At 47.4% G+C, this 17,419-nt stretch overlaps 1 protein-coding gene across 6 annotated transcripts in view; it reads right to left on the bottom strand.

Annotated features, from left to right (window-relative positions):
- Positions 1–603: 603 nt before the first annotated feature.
- Positions 604–17,419, bottom strand: part of CCDC181 (coiled-coil domain containing 181) — a 114,627-nt gene continuing 97,811 nt past the window's right edge. For all 6 annotated transcript variants that reach the window (XM_063955650.1, XM_063955649.1, XM_063955651.1 and 3 more), the window contains one exon: positions 604–1,607. In XM_063955650.1, the coding sequence (XP_063811720.1) occupies positions 1,448–1,607 (160 nt within the window). In that variant the 3' untranslated portion in view covers positions 604–1,447. The remainder of the gene's footprint in view (positions 1,608–17,419) is intronic.

The following is a 17,419-nucleotide window of genomic DNA, read 5'->3' as shown; positions in this document are numbered from 1 at the left end:
TGCATCTACACATCAACTTCTCCCTATGACCTACTGCCTCTCCCCATCACCCTTTCCTATCACCTTGTGCCTCTAGGTCACCCACTATCTCTCCATGTGACCTCTCCCTCCTGCCACTCTATTCCTGTCACCCACTGCCGCTTCCCGTCAACCTCTATGTTGGCCCATGCCTCCCCTGGCGTCACCCACTGCCTATGCCTGTCACCCATTCCCTGGCATCACCCACTGCTTTTCCCTATCTTCAGAAAAGCAGTCTGAGATTGAGGTGAGGAACTGAGCAGTGCTGTATGTGGAAAGAGGGGAAAGAGAGGACTGTCCCTCGGAGCCCAGCTCCTGGGAAGATCAGCCTGGCTGTGACTGCTCTGGGGAGTGGATGAAGACTGAGGAGACAGGCTGTCACGAGCTGGGGAGCCGGTGAGAAGGCTGGCAAAAGGGGAGTGTGATAAACAAGGGGGTGGCTCATGGATATGGCATTCCCTTTGAGGACACAGTCACTTTCCCAGGAGTGTGCACAAATCACCCCCCCACCCCTTTCCCCTGTCGTGGGGCCTCCTCTGTATACGCCACTGTAGTGTAGTATAAGACAGTAAATCATTAAACCGCTACAACAAACTAAAGTTTTTATTTAATGAAGCATTCAAACTTCAACTGATTCATCTTCATACACTGAGGTTTTATCATCCGTACTGCATTTCGATAGCTAATAAAACATAAATATTAAGCACTTCTGCAGCTCAGATCAGATTTACTGCAGTAATGAAATATGCAGAGTATCTCTAGTTAAAAAAAACACACTATACACTATAAAATATTATTAAAATATAGATTTAAAACAAATTTGTTTCCAATTAACAATATTGCAGAATTAAAAAAGGAGTTATTTTTCTGATAAGTACATGACACTAAAACTGCCATTGTTGGCAAGGATATAATAATGATTGTGTGTTGTTTACTTTTTGGGATTAGAGCTACCTGGACAAAAGTCTAAACTGTGGGAAATCTGTCTCTTAATAATGTAACTATAAACCTCATTTGCTGTACTACAACTTGCAAGTGAAGGAACTAATTGGTGAGTAGGACCATTGCATGTAACTTTGACCTATAGTCACATGACAAAATAACCTGTGAAGCTTCAGCCATATAGCGTGCACCATGTTATTTCACAATGCATGTAGAATTTCATCCTGTTCATAACTTTAAATAATATTAAATTACCATCATGGAAACCTTATGAAATATAATAAAATGGTTCAAAACATTTAAAAATGTTATTACTACTTGTATTCTGAAAACTAAAGGTCCGTACACATTATGTGATATCACATAAAAATATATAGTATTGTATAGAAAATAACGGAATAAAATACAGCTTTTTTCAAATCATCCTAAAGAAACTAATTTGAGTATTAAGCAGTGCTGCTGTCAATGACAAATACTGAAAGATAGGTTACATATGGTTCATGTAACAGAATGGCTTGGAGTCAGAGATACTGTACAGCAAGTTGTCTATTTGCTTCCTTCTTCTGGCTTCTAATAAAAGTCTTCTAGATCTCTCCTTAGCAGCTTGCTGTTCGGCACGTTTTTGTTTTCTCTTCATTGTTAACCACCTATAAAGAGATGGATACGTGTATAGTAAGATGGTGTCGTTTCTGCAGATCACACACAAAGTTATTTACTCTTCTCTTTGTCATTTAGTTGTTTTTTTGTGGAGCTGATTAGAAGCAAAAACGCAGAGCAAAGCGTAAGAAACGTCTATGAATGCACGGTTGTAACGACCAACTGGATAAAATCTGTTTTAGTGCTGGTACTGCTACTTTGGGCTCAATGCAATTAGGAGCAAAGGGGGCAAGTTTCTATTGCAAAGGCAACTCACCAGCAAAACGCCGGCAGCGAAACTCTCCCCCCTCATGGCCCAATCTCGCCCTGGAATCTGGAGACACAGTAAGTGTGGCACATAGCTGCACTTACATCCGCAGGTAATTGATGTAAGACCTTAGTGTATCTGGGGCTGATACCAATTTGTGCACACATGCCTATGCCGAAGCATTTTTTCAGCCTACGGACATGCAAAACACTGTAGGTGAAGCAGCTACCCAGAAAGAATAGAGGCGCCCATCGGAGCCATCACAAAGTCCTCAGAAGCTGTGTAAACATATGCAACAATGATGCAGAAAATAGGATTTTGGTTACCTACCGGTAAATCCTTTTCTCGTAGTCCGTAGAGGATGCTGGGGTCCACATTAGTACAATGGGGTATAGACGGGACCACCAGGAGCCATTGGCACTTTAAGAGTTTGAGTGTGGGCTGGCTTTTCGCTCTATGCCCCTCCAACCAGACTCAGTCTTGAAACTGTGCCCAAGGAGACGGACATCTTCGAGAGAGGGATTTTACACAGATAGTGGCGAGATTCATACCAGCTCACACATTCAAGGCATGTCAAGCTAACTAGCTTGAAACTCAGCAACCGCTGAAACATTACTTACCAAGTAACAATGCAGTACTCAACTAAAACGAAGTTGTACTGAACCAAATAACGATAGCAGGAAAACGAAGCGTTGGGCGGGCGCCCAGCATCCTCTACAGACTACGAGAAAAGGATTTACGGTAGGTAATTAAAATACTATTTTCTCTTATGTCCTAGACCAAAGCTCCCAGAATGGGAGGAGGAGCGCGGAGGCTCCTGCAGAACTGATTGACCAAACTTGAGGTCCTCAGAGGCCAAAGTATCAAACTGGTAGAACTTTGCAAACGTGTTCGACCTAGACCAAGTAGTCGCTCTGCAAAGCTGTAAAGCCGAGACACCCCGGGCAGCCGCCCAGGAAGAACCCACCTTACGAGTAGATTGGGCCTTAACAGACGTAGGACACGGCAATCCTGCCGTAGAATACGCATGCTGGATAGTGAACCTGATCCAGCGAGAGATTGTCTGCTTAGAAGCAAGACACCCAAGTTTCTTAGGATCATACAGGACAAACAGAGAGTCCGATTTTCTGTGACGAGCAGTCCTCTTCACATAGATTTTCAGAGCCCTTACAACATTGAAGGACTTTGATGAAACTGAGGAGTCAGCAGCAACTGGCACAATAGGCTGGTTGATATGAAATGCCGACACAACCTTCGGAAGGAACTGCGAACGTGTCCGGAGCTCAGCTCTATCTTAATGGAAGATTAAGTATGGCCTTTTACATGACAAAGCCCCCAACTCCGACACACGTCTAGCAGAAGCCAAGGCCAACAAAGTGACAGCCTTCCGCTAGAGAAACTTGACCTCAACCTCCTGTAGAGGCTCAAACCAGTCCGACTGGAGGAACTGCAACACCACGTTAAGATCTCATGGCGCCGTAGGTGGCACAAAGGGAGGCTGGATGTGCAGAACTCCCTTCAAAAAAGTCTGAACCTCAGGGAGGGCAGACAACTTTTCTGGAAGAAAATGGATAGGGCCGAAATCTGGACCTTTACAGAAGCTAATCTCAGGCCCATATCCACACCTGCTTGGAGGAAAAGGAGAAATCGCCCAAGTTTAAACACTACCGTAGGAAACTTCTTGGATTCACACCAAGACTCATATTTTTTCCAAATGCGATGGTAATGCTTCGACGTTACTCCTTTCCTAGCCTGTATCAGGGTAGGAATAACCTTGTTCGAATGCCCTTTCGAGCTAATATCTGGCGATCAACCTCCATGCCGTCAAACGTAGCCGTGATAAGTCTTGATAAGCAAACAGCCCCTGCTGTAGCAGGTCCTCCCGAAGAGGAAGAGGCCTCGGCTCATCTAGCAGTAGATCCAGAAGATCCGCGTACCAAGCCCTTCTTGGCCAGTCTGGAGCAATGAGGATTGCCTGAACTCTTGTTCTCCTTATGAGTTTTAGAACCCTTGGAATGACTGGAAGTGGAGGAAACACGTATACCGACTGGAGCACCCACGTAGTCACAAGGGCATCCACCGCCACAGCTTGCGTGTCCCTCGACCTGGAACAATACCGCCGAAGCTTCTTGTTGAGATGAGAGGCCATCATGTCTATTTGAGGTACACCCCAAAGATTTGTCATCTCCGTGAACACCACTGGATGGAGGCCCCACTCCCCTGGATGGAGATCGTGTCTGCTAAGGAAGTCCGCTTCCCAGTTGTCTACTCCCGGAATGAAGATTGCCGGCGGCGCCAACGCGTGTTTTTCCGCCCAGAGGATGATTCTTGTTACCTCTGACATTGTAGCTCTGCTCTACGTTCCGCCCCGTCGGTTTATGTAAGCCACTGTCTTACATTGTCCGACTGCATGTTTTCTCAGAAGATGGGCCGCTTGGAGAAGACCGTTGTAGACGGCTCTTAATTCCAGAATGTTTATCGGCAGGCCGGCTTCCAGACTTGACCACCTTCTTTGGAAGGTTTCCCCTTGAGTGACTGCGTCCCAGCCCCAGAGACTTGCATCCATGGTTAGAAGGATCCAGTCTGAATCCCGAACCTGCGGCCCTCCAGAAGGTGAGGTAATTGCAGCCACCAGAGGAATGAGATCCTGACCTATTTTGGTGACAGACGTATTCTCTGGTGCATGTGTAGATGAGAGCTCGACCATTTGTCCAGGAGATCCAGTTGGAAGGACCGAGCATGAAATCTCCCGTACTGCAGAGCCTCGTAAGAGGCCACCATCTTCCCCAGAAGGTGAATGCACTGATGAACCGACACCCGGGCTGGCTTCAGGACATCTTGGACCATTGTTTATATCACCAACGCTTTTTCCTCTGGAAGAAACACCCTCTGCACTTCCGTGTCGAGGATCATTCCCAGAAATGACAGCCTCCTGGTTGGTTCCAAATGTGATTTTGGAAGATTCAGGATCCAACCATGTTCTTTGAGAAGCTGGGTCGTGAGAGCTATGGACTGTAACAGCTTCTCCTTGGACGATGCCTTTATCAGCAGATCGTCCAGATATGGAATTATGTTCACCCCCTGTCTGCGGAGGAGACCATAATTTCCGCCATCACCTTGGTGAAAACCCTCGGTGCTGTGGAGAGGCCGAATGGCAGGGCCTGGAATTGAAAATGACAGTCCAACAGTGCGAATAGGAGATAAGCTTGATGCGGCTGCCAAATTGCAATGTGGAGGTACGCATCCTTGATATCCAGGGATATCAGGAATTCCCCCTCCTCCAGACCTGATATCACCGTCCTTAAGAGACTCCATTTTGAACTTGAACTCCCTCAGAAAGGGGTTTAGTGATTTTAAGTTCAGAATGGGCCTGACCGAACCATCCGGTTGCGGTACCACGAAAAGGTTTGAATAGTAACCCTTGTTTTGCATCTGGGGAGGAACCTATACAATAACCTGTGCCTCCACTAACTTCTGGATGGCTCCCTGTAGGGTAGCCCTGTCTGCCGGCAAAGCAGGCAAGCCTGATTTGAAGAACCGGTGAGGAGAGAGATCTTGAAATTCCAGCCGGTACCCCTGAGACACAATATCTTGTACCCAGCTATCCAGGACGGACGACACCCAAACGTGACTGAAATGTCTGAGTCTCTTCCCCACCGGCCCTACCTCCAGGCCGCGCGGTCCACCGAACACGCAGCAGCAGGTTTCTTGAATTTTGGTCGACCTCCTCTAAAGAAGGTGTTGGGCGGTTTGGCCTTTCTTGTTTTAGCAACCCGAAAGGACTCTGATACAGCTGAAGAAAAATATTTCTTCGTAGCAGGTGCAGCTGAGGGAAGAAAAGGTGACTTACCCGCTGTAGCCGTGGAGATCCACGCATCCAATGCTTCCCCAAAGAGATCCTGACCTGTGCAGGGTAGGGTCTCCACACCTCTCCTGGATTCCGCGTTGGCAGACCACTGGCGCAGCCACAGTCCTCGACGAGCTAAGACCGACATGGAAGATATTCCTGCAGCCATTGAACCCAGGTCTACCATAAATCTTGCAGAATCCTGAATGTTACGTAAAAGCAATTCAACGTCACTTTTATCCATTGTATCCAAATCCTCAAGTGCCTGACCACTTTACTATAGCTTTGGAAATCCATGCACAGGCAATAGTAGGACGTAGAATCGCCCCTGAAGCCGTGTGTATAGATTTGAGCGTAGTATCAATTTTGCGATCAGCCGGCTCCTTTAAGGCGGTAGATCCTGATTAAATGGAATGAGATCATCCTGAGAGGACATATCCTCTGCAGCATTTGACACAGAGTCCCTGGACACACACAGGGGAGGCTAGACAGAGTTTCACCCCCAAGAATGGCAAGAGAGACACAGAGATTGGAGCCAACCCACACACAGCACTTTCAAGGTATAGGGAGACCCCAACCAGCGCTGACTGTGCAACCTTAATAGGTTACACAGTGTGTACACAGCCTCCCCCCCCCCCTTCTACAACCCCCTGGTATCGTAAGAGATAGCTGGAGTTGCTCTGGAGGGACTGCTCTTCACTGACAGCGTTTCTGCAGACAGGAAAATGGCGCTGAACGCTGCTGGGTCCGCTCTGAGGAGAAGCTCCGCCCCCTTAATGGCGCTGTCTTCCCGCTCTTCTGGAGATTATACTGGCCTGAGGAATTGTGCTGGCAGCGATCCTGGGACCCTGGCAGGCTGAGTGGTCAGTGTAGGGTGTAGGTGCTGGCTCAGGGCGCCCCTCACAGCGCCGCACTATGTACCGCTGAGCCCCGGAGCGTAGTTAGTACTGCGCTCCATACCCTGTTGCTGCCATCTTCACACCGGCTCCCCGCTTGCTAGGGGGGCCGGTGACTGACTCGCCACTGATCCTCTGGCTCTGTAAGTGGGTGGCGGCATGCTGCCGGGGTGAGCGATCCCCTGTGGCGGGGAACGTTCGATCCCTTCAGGAGCTCAGTGTCCTGTCAGCGGAGATAGTGGCTCAGACCCCGCAGGGCAGACACTACTCCCCCCTTAGTCCCTCGAAACAGGGAGGCTGTTGCCAGTAGCCTCCCTGTAAAATAATTTTCTGCATGTGCGATAGCAGCTGGAGGCAGAGTCACTCCCTGTTACCTCCTCCACAGTCCCTTCCTATCAATCAGTCTGTGATTAAATCCGCGCTGTGAGCGGCATCATAAAAGTACCTTGGCGCATGTGCAGTGTGATTGCCATGCATGAGCTGTTGGATGATAATCGCTCAGTTGCGTAAACATTGGCATGCATACAAATCTGAATCTGGCCTTCAGTTACAATTGAAATAACCCTTGATTGTTTACAAAATGTCTGCCAAATGCCCATTACCACGGTTCCTCCCGACTTGTCACAAATCATATTTCCTGCTTCAACTTAAGTTAAATGAGAATTTAAACGATTGGTAAATTGAGTTTTATTAAGAAACTGCAGCAAGAAAGGATTATGTATATTCTTTTTTTGTTTGAGATAGGGAGTTGGATCTATAGACTCGTAAAGGTGAACCTGATACAACACATCTTACTGCAACAGTTTACACGAATTTTACGTTACACTGTTCTGCTGGAGGCCCCTTTATCTTACACTATCTCTTATGGGTCTATTTATCAATACTGGGCATTAAGAAAGATTTTCTATTAAAGCAATAGGAAAAAAAATTCTGCCAATATAATGGCCCCTCTGCATGCATGACCTAGCTTTACTGGTTCCTATAAATGCGCAACACACTATGGGGGTCATTCCGAGTTGATCACTCGCTAGCAACTTTTTGCAGTGCTGTGACCAGGATAAATCTCGGCAAAACTGCGCATGCGTATGTACCGCAATGCGCAGGCGTGTCGTACGGGTACAAAGAGGATCAGTGCTGGGCGATGGATTTAACGAAGAATCCATTCGCACAGCCGATCGCAAGGTGAGTGACAGAAAGAGGGCGTTTGTGGGTGTCAACTGACCATTTTCTGGGAGTGTTTGCAAAAACACAGGCATGTCCAAGCGTTTGCAGGGCGGGTGTCTGACGTCAATTCTGGGACCAAAAAGACTGAGGTGATCGCAGCGGCTGAGTAAGTCCACAGCTACACAGAAACTGCAAAAAACGTTTTTGTGCCATCGGCTGCAAAAGCGTTCACACACTTGCAAAGCGAAAATACACTCCCCCATAGGCGTCGACTATCTGATCGCAGTGCTGCAAAAAGTTGCTAGCGAGCGATTAACTCGGAATGACCCCCTATAACCCCAGACGGTCTGGTTATCACCAGCTGGAACTTTTTATGACATTTATATATGGTTATTATCCCAGAAAGATCAAGTCGGCTTATTAAAGCACAATTGTGGATTCGATCTTTTCTGAGATAACAAATCCTCGTTGAGAGTATATCTAACTGATCACTTTGAACCATAACCCTGATGAAGTCCTGTGAGGACGAAACATGTAGGATTGTTCTCGGATCAATTGTGTATTTACCTTCAAAAGCGAATTTCACCTAAAGAGCTCAAACACGTAAGGGTGAGGTGATAGCCTGACATTCCATCCTTTTAAAATTGGATAGGTAAAAATTTTACTATTTATGTAAACTAACATTTATTATCTGCATCATGTTTTAAAAAATATATTTTAGTAACCTCTGTTTTTATATCAGGAATACATTTTCGGGTATCTAATGTGATATTAGTTTCTTGATTATTTTATTATATTGTGTAACATTGAGTGACCATTTGCAAAAGGGTATATTACCAATCAATGATACGGTCATAATAATATATTAGTGCATCTGAGGCATCTATTCTTATCTGTTGTCTATTTGGCCTCTACTAGCAGGGGTTACCTGAAAGGTGCAGCTTAGATCGGACATTAGCGTGGCTAAAAGGGAATTATTTTTTTAAATATTATATATAAGGAGATTTATGGTAGACTGACCATGGTTAAATCTCTTTCTGCTAGGTACACTGGGTTCCACAGGGAATACATCGGGTGTAGAGATGGATCTTGATCCAGAGGCACCAACAGGCTTAAGCTTTACACTGTCCCAGAATGCATTGTGGGACCTCCTCTATAACCCCGCCTCCAGGCACTGTGAGCACAGTTTTTTCAACCAGTCCAATGCAGAAGCAGGTAAAAGAGAAGGCAGATGTTAGTCACATAGAACCACGTTCTGACGACAGGAGAAGGGACTAGCGGCTAATGCCATACAAACCAAAAGAAGCTAAGGGCGTCAGGGTGGGTGCCCTGTGGAACCCACTGTACCTCGCAGAAAGAGATTTAACCATGGTAAGTCTACTATAAATCTCCTTTTCTGCAGTGGGGTACACTGTGTTCCACAGGGAATACATTGGGGATGTCCTAAAGCAGTTCCTCAAGGGAGGAGACGCGCCTTAGCGGGTATGAGAACCCGGCATCCAAAGGAAGCATCCTGGGAGGCGGAAGTATCAACGGCATAGAACCCAATGAACGTGTTCATTGAGGACCATGTAGCCACCTTGCACAAATGTTCTGCGGACGCGTCACGGCGGGCCGCCCAAGAGGGTCCAACAGACAGAGTAGAATGGGCTTTAATAGCAGCAGGAGCTGGAGGTCCAGCCTGTGCATAAGCTCGTGCAATCAAAATTCTAATCCATCTGGCCAAGGTTTGCTTAGTCGCAGGCCAGGTACGTTTGTGAAAACCAAAAAGTACAAAAAGGGAATCTGACCTCTTGATAGAGGCAGACCTTTCTTTGGAGGACACACCAGAAGAGATGAAGGCCAGAACCACAATCTCTTGGTTAAGGTGAAAAAGGGAACACCACCTTAGGCAAATAACCAGGGTTAGTTCAAAGAACTGCCCGGTCACGGTGAAATATCAGAAAGGGTGAACGACAGGACAAAGCGCCTAGGTCTGACACCCTCCCAGCAGAGACAATAGCTAGTATGAACAGGACCTTGACCGTGAGCCATTTAAGGTCCACTGACGCAAGTGGTTCAAATGGAGACTCTTGCAGGGCATGGATCCACAGGAGGGACATAGGGAGGCTGAATCCGTAAAACACCCTGAGTGAAAGTATGAACGTCAGGAATAGATGCAATGTTTCTCTAAAACCACACGACAAGGCAGAGATATGAACCTTGTGGGAGGCCAGACGAAGGCCTAAGTCCAGGCCTTGTTGTAAAAAAGCCAGAAATCTGGAAGTACTGAATTTGTAAGCATCGTAATTCTTAGCAGTACACCAGGTGAAGTAAGAATTATAGACCCTATAATAAATCCGCGCATATGCCAGTTTGCGGGCCTTCAGCATAGTTTGGATGACCGCCTCGGAGAATCCTTTGGCCCACAGGAATAAAGCTTCAAGAGCCAAGCCATCAAAGCTAGTCTGGCCAGGTCTGGATAGACACAAGGGCCCTGAACGAGGAGGTCTGGGCGTTGAGGAAGTAGAAGAGAACGCTCTATCGATAGACCCTGCAGGTCTGAGAACCAATGCCGTCAGGGCTATGCTGGAGAGACTAGAAGTAGTATTCCTCCTTCTTGTTTGAACTTCCGTAGTACCCTGGGCAGGAGTGACACTGGAGGGGACAAGTAGGGCAGCCTAAAGTTCCATGGAATTGCCATAGCGATCATGAACGCTGCTTGATGATCCCTGGTTCTTGATCTGAAGATCGTACCTTTGTGATAGTGTCGAGACGCCATCAGGTCTACATCTAGTAGGCCCTACTTGTTCACTAGGAGTTGAAAGACTTCCTGATGAAGACTCCACTCTCCGGCGTGCACGTCCTGACGACTGAGGAAATCACCTTCCCAGTTGAGGACTTCTGGAATGAACACTGCTGATATTGCTGGCAGAAGGCATTCCGCCCAATGAAGGATTTTTGACACTTCCATTATTGCAATGCGGCTTCGAGTGCCATCTTGATGGTTTATGTATGCCACCGTGGTGGTGTTGTCTGACCGTACTTGAACAGGCCTGTTCTGTATCAGAGGCAGGGCGAGAGACAAAGCATTGAACACTGCCAGCAATTCCAGAATGTTTATCGGGAGGAGTGATTCCTCCATGGTTCACCAACCCTGAAAAGAGTGTTGCTCCAACACTGCGCCCCAACCCCTCAGACTGGCCTCCGTAGTCAGTAGGACCCAGTAGGGGATCCAAAAGGGACGGCCCTTGCCCAACTGCTGGTCCTGTAGCCACCAGGTCAGCGACAGGCGACCCTCCGGAGTCAAGGAGATCATGTGAGACCTGATCCGATGAGGCAGGCCGTCCCACTTGGAAAGAATAAACCTCTGTAGAGGGCGGGAATGGAATTGAGCGTACTCTACCATGTAGAAAGCCGACACCATGAGGCCTAGTACTTGCATCACCAAGTGTACCGACACTCTTGGGCGAGAGAGGAAGTATCTGATCCCGTTCCTGAAGTTTCAGGACCTTCTCTGGAGACAGAAACAGCCGCTGACTGTGTATGTCCGGTAGTGCCCCCAGGTGCACCATGCTCCGAGCAGGGACCAGCGAGGACTTCTTCCCGTGGGCTTGTAGGAAATTTACCATCAGTTGTAGATGACTGAGGGGGACATCGTGGGAGTTTGCCAGAATCAGCAAATAGTTCAGATACGGCAGGATCCTGACTCCCTGGTGACGGAGATCACAGCCATAACCTTGGTGAAGATCCGAGGGGCCGTGGCCAGTCCAAACAGCAGAGCCTGGAATTGATAGTGAAGGTTGCCAATAGCAAACCACAGATATTGCTGATGCAATATGGAAATAGGCATATGCAGGTAAGCATCTTGTATATCCAGTGATACCATATAGTCTTTGGGTCCAAGGGCCAGTAAAATTGAGCACAGTGTTTCCATATGGAACTTGGACACTCTCAAACTTGTTCAGTGATTTGAGGTTAAGAATAAGCCGGAAAGACCCATCAGGTTTCGGGACTAGAAACAGGGTTGACTTTTATCCTCTGCCTCTCTGGGACAGAGGTACCGGCACTACCACTCCTGTATCCAGGAGGGAATGCACAACCATCAGTATAGCTTGCGCCTTTAACGGATCCGAAGTGATAACCGATGTGCAGAACTGGCGAGAGGGACGTCTGTGGAAAGAGACTGCTTAACCGTGAGAGACAACTTCTCGCACCCATGCGTCTGAAGTGGTCATTAACTAGACCTGGATGAATCGTAGAAGTCGGCCCCAGGGGGAGGCCTGTCCCGTATTGCAGCAGGCTTGTCATGAGAAGCAAGCTGACGAGCAGCCCAGGAATGTTAGGCCTTGGGCTTAGCGGTTGTTGGGAGCACGAGACAATCTCGGGTATGCCTGACCTTCGCTTTCCCTTAAGGCCGAAAGCAGAGAAAAGTGGTACCTTTTGCCTTCTGTGCAGAAGGAGTTGCATTTGGGAGAAAGGCAGTCATAGTAGCCGCCGATTCAGACACAATTTTTAATTAGGTCTTCCCCAAATAAGATGTCCCCAGTAAAAGGGGAATACCTCCAAGGACTTTTGGAGTCCAGGTCCACCATCCATGACCTCAAGCACAGAATATGGCGAGTGAAGACAGACGTATTTTACGCTTTGGCAGCCAACACACCCTCCTCAGGGAATGCCTCCTGGTGTAGAAAAGGTGGCGGTGGTATTGTGAGACAGGAAATGTCTGGCATTGTCAGATATGTCCTCGGGCAGCTCTTCCTCTAATGTCTGATCCAGTCATCAATCTATTTTGCAACCCCAGGAGGACGCAATCGTGGTCTATGTACAACACCCATAAGGGAGTAATAGACTTCAGGCATCCCTCCACACACTAAACTGTCAGTTCCTACAGTGAGGGGACAGTGGTGAGAGGCAGTGTCGATGACACCCGATGGGTGACACATGAGTTCACTAGCAGTGAATTAGGTATACAACTCTGCAGGGGAAGGATATCGAGCTAATGCCCGTTGTAGCCAGGGGGAATGTCTTCCCTGGATTAGACCAGGGGTCTTGTCTGATGTACATGGAATAGTCAGATTGTGGTAACAGAGTTTTAATTACCTTCTGACGTGTGAACATATCAGTTTGCTTAACCACAGTAGGGGAATCCTCTTATCATCAGTGATTTGTAGGATATGCTTCCCAGTAACCACAAGGGCAGTGTTATCATTTAGCAATGGAAAATCCTTGTCAGGAACACCTAAAATAGGGACTAACAGGACAGCATGATCTCCCTCTCTTCAGATAAAATATCAGAGAGATTATTGGATAGGGAGGAGAAGCAGCCCGCTCAGATGACCCAGAGTCACGAGACTGACCTGGAATAGGGTTTTGCCTGACCAAGGATTGAGAACGCAGCCAGGTTGGCTCCTGATTGATTACAGGAGCTGCAGACTGACTGTGAGATGTATGAGACATTGTGGGTCATTCCGAATTGTTCGCTCGCTAGCAGTTTTTAGCAGCCGGGCAAACGCTATGCCGCCTCCCACTGGGAGTATATTTTAGCTTAGCAGAAGTGCGAACGAAAGGATCGCAGAGCGGCTACAAAAGAATTTTGTGCAGTTTCAGAGTAGCTCCAGACCTACTCAGCGCTTGCGATCACTTCAGACTATTCGGTTCCTGTTTTGACGTCACAAACACGCCCTGCATTCGCCCAGCCACGCCTGCGTTTTTCCTGGCACGCCTGCGTTTTTTCCGAACACTCCCTGAAAACGGTCAGTTGACACCCAGAAACGCCCCCTTCCAGTCAATCACTCTGCGGCTGCCTGTGCGACTGAAAAGCTTCACTAGTCCTTGTGTGAAACTACAACGTTTGTTGTAATAGTACGACGTGCGTGCGCATTGCGCCACATAAGCATGCGCAGAAGTGCCGATTTTTTGCATGATCGCTGCGCAGCGACCAAAGTCTGCTAGCGAACAACTCGGAATGACCCCCATAGTACACAGACCATCACACAAAACTTCTCCCTCAGGAAAATCCGTTGCTCCTGCTCTGCAGGATACAGGAGCGTCCCCAGATTTACTGCCCTACATGTTAAACATTATACACAAATGCAACAGAGAGTAGTTTAGTACGAAGAAGCCAGACAGAGTACAATACCTGCGAAAAAATACGTTAGCATGTGACTGAGTACCCAGTAAACAACATCTGCGAATAAATCCGGTATTATGAGACTGAGTACACAGCAGAATACACGTAATAGGTAAATACTGTGACCCAGACGCACCTAGTCCCCGAAGGTACAGTATACAGTGATAGATATATCTGGAATACACCGCAGTGAAATCACATAGCAGATACAGGCACACATAGCCACATTTGCAATGCAGACAATTATTTTCATGACAATAAAATTGCATTGGATTGTTAGTTATATGAACACATATAAATACACACATTTTATATATGTATATATATATATATATATATATATTGTGACAAGAACACTGGGATAGTGTTTGAGGGCAGGTATATTTGTCCCAGGTTCTTGTCTTACATGTTTTAGAAAATGTTAACTTCTAGGAAAAATGCTTTTTGTTTTGTCTGAACCTTTTCAGTTTGCTGTAAAAGCTGGGAAAAGGCTCTGAGAGAGAGATAAGGCGAGTTCTAGACATTGGGCCCAGTTCGGGTCTTTGGCCTCACAGAGGGCTAATCAGGGTTTCAGCTGTGTAAGAGTGATATAGTGCTTCTAACCTGATTAGTATGGGCAGACTGCCTGGGAAGGCTGCAGGATCTGTGTGTGAGAGACACGCTTTCTGATGCAAGTAAGCTATACAGTATGTACTGAAGAACTCTGTGTTTTGTTTAGTGACAGTTAGGAACATCTTATGTTTAGTTAGTGCCGGACAGGCAAGGTATTTTTATTTTGGGGTTTGTTTTATTTTCTGTTTCAATAAAACTGGCCGGGGTCAGTTGTACCAGAAACTGGACTTGTGTTGTTCCTCAGCTGCTGCGGGCTGCCATATTCCCCAGGAAAAGGCACCTTGCACCCCTACAGTGTTACAATATATATATATAAAAACAATGCGCGGTCTGAGACCGGATGTATGTATCAGAGTGCTCATACAATATATTCTGGCACACCTACACTTGTTCTTAACTAATGCTGTCTTATTATCAACATGTAGAATACTTAAGTGTTTGTAAAACCACGACGCTGATGTACAAGCGGGTTTACAAAGGAGACCTTGCCCTGCAGTCCCGGAGACCAGTCGCATCTATTTTAGAAAATGGTGCCCAGCATCTCAGTCAGGGAGTGAGGGAGAGTGTGAGAGCTCCAGGGTGGGAACACCGGCAGTAGATGGCGCCCGGAGCTGGGGGAGGGGCTACAGGTCAAGCGCCTTTTCCCCTATGCTGGTCCTCACCACCAGGTACTATGGAGCCTTATTAAAGTGGATATTTTACTATCCGACCTGTGCTCCCATGCCCTGGTGACTTTAGTGGGGTCCCTGCTCTGTCACAGTGTCCACGCCAGCGTTGCGGTTCGTCTCCTTAAACCGCCACCGGAACACAATTTAATGGCGGGTCCCGTCTGGGGGACCCTCTTACCTCCTCCCTTAGTAGCAGCCACACGATCCAGGAGAGCATCTGCGGTGGTGTGCCTAGGAACCGGAGTGCCTCCACCGCAAGTTCCTGGGAACAGAGCCATCGGGAGTATGCAACGCCGCTGGGGAGGTGATGGAGCTGCAGCACAGTATGTCACACTGACATATGAAGTGCTGCAGCCCTTGAAGTCTTCTAAAAAGTTTTCAGGGCTGCCTAGCGCAGCCCCCCTGTTAAGTGACCTGCTTCATGCAGGCACCAACTCTAAAACTGAGCTCACAGTGCTTGGAGGCGGGGTTATAGAGGAGGCCCCGCAATACATTCTGGGACAGTGTAAAGCTTTAGCCTGTTGGTGCCTCTGGATCAAGATCCATCTCTACACCCGATGTATTCCATAACATATATACACACACACACACACACACACACACACACACACACACACACACACACACACACACACACACACACATAGGTGAATCCCATTTTTATGACCACCTCCTATATTTGACGTCGGCAGCGCATAGCCCATGAAGTACGTCACGTGTTGTGCGCTGGCTTTGTGGGTATATAAGGTGTGCGATAGGCCGTCTGTACAAATATCACTCATTGCTGTCATTAGCAAAAATCTCATTTTAATTACCTACCGGTAAATCCTTTTCTCGTAGTCCGTAGAGGATGCTGGGGTCCACATTAGTACCATGGGGTATAGACGGGTCCCTTGGGAGCCATGGGCACTTTAAGAGTTTAATAGTGTGGGCTGGCTCCTCCATCTTTGCCCCTCCTACCAGACTCAGTCTAGAAACTGTGCCCGAGGAGACAGACAAACTTCGAGAGAAGGAAATACACAGATAGTGGTGAGATTCACACCAGCTCACACATAACAAGGCAAACCAGGCTAAACAGCCTGAACAACTTCAGCAACAGCTGAACAACAGTACTTAACCAAGTAATAATGCAGAACTTAACCAAGTAATAAGGCAGTACTGAACTAAGTAACTACTGCAGGAAAACAGTGGGTGGGCGCCCAGCATCCTCTACGGACTACGAGAAAAGGATTTACCGGTAGGTAATTAAAATCCTATTTTCTGTTACAGTACGTCCTAGAGGATGCTGGGGTCCCCATTAGTACCATGGGGATGTACCGAAGCTCAGGAGGGAGAGCGCGGAGGCTCCAGTCGAACTGATTGACCAAACTTTAGGTCCTCAGAGGCTAAAGTATCGAACTTGTAGAACTTAGCAAAAGTGTTCGACCCTGACCAAGTAGCCACTTGGCAAAGCTGTAAAGCCGAGAAACCCCGGGCAGCCGCCCAGGAAGAACCCACCTTACGAGTAGAGTGGGCCTTAACAGATTTTGGACACTGCAATCCTGCCGCAGAATAAGCATGCTGGATAGTGAACCTGATCCAGTGAGAAATCGTCTGCTTAGAAGCAGGACACCCAATCTTGTTGGGATCATAAAGGACAAACAGAGAGTCCGACTTTCTATGACGTGAAGTCCTTTTCACATATATCTTCAAAGCCCTCACAACATCCAAGGACTTTGAGGGAATTGAGGAGTCAGAAGCCACTGGCACCACAATAGGTTGGTTGATATGAAAAGCCGACACAACCTTTGGAAGAAACTGCTGACGTGTTCTGAGCTCTGCTCTATCCTCATGGAAAATTAAGTAGGGGCTTTTACAGGAGAAAGCCCCCAATTCTGACACACATCTAGCAGATGCCAATGCCAACAGTGAGACAGCCTTCCAAGTGAGAAACTTGACCTCCACCTCCTGTAAAGGCTCGAACCAATCCGATTGCAGGAACTGCAGCACCACGTTTAGATCCCAAGGTGCCGTAGGAGGCACAAAGGGAGGTTGGATGTGCAGAACACCTTTCAAGAAAGTCTGAACCTCAGGGAGGGCAGACAATTGTTTCTGGAAGAAGATGGACAAGGCCGAAATCTTGACTTTTATGGAGCCAAGACGTAAGCCCACATCCACCCCTGCTTGTAGGAAGAGGAGAAACCGTCCAAGTTGAAAATCCACCGTAAGAAACTTCTTGGATTCACACCAAGACACGTACTTTTTCCAATTCCGATG

Source organism: Pseudophryne corroboree, chromosome 2, assembly GCF_028390025.1.
Source record: "Pseudophryne corroboree isolate aPseCor3 chromosome 2, aPseCor3.hap2, whole genome shotgun sequence".
Lineage (NCBI taxonomy): Eukaryota > Metazoa > Chordata > Amphibia > Anura > Myobatrachidae > Pseudophryne > Pseudophryne corroboree.
Note: the sequence above shows the minus strand (reverse complement) of the source record. Positions and strands in the feature narration are given on the sequence as shown.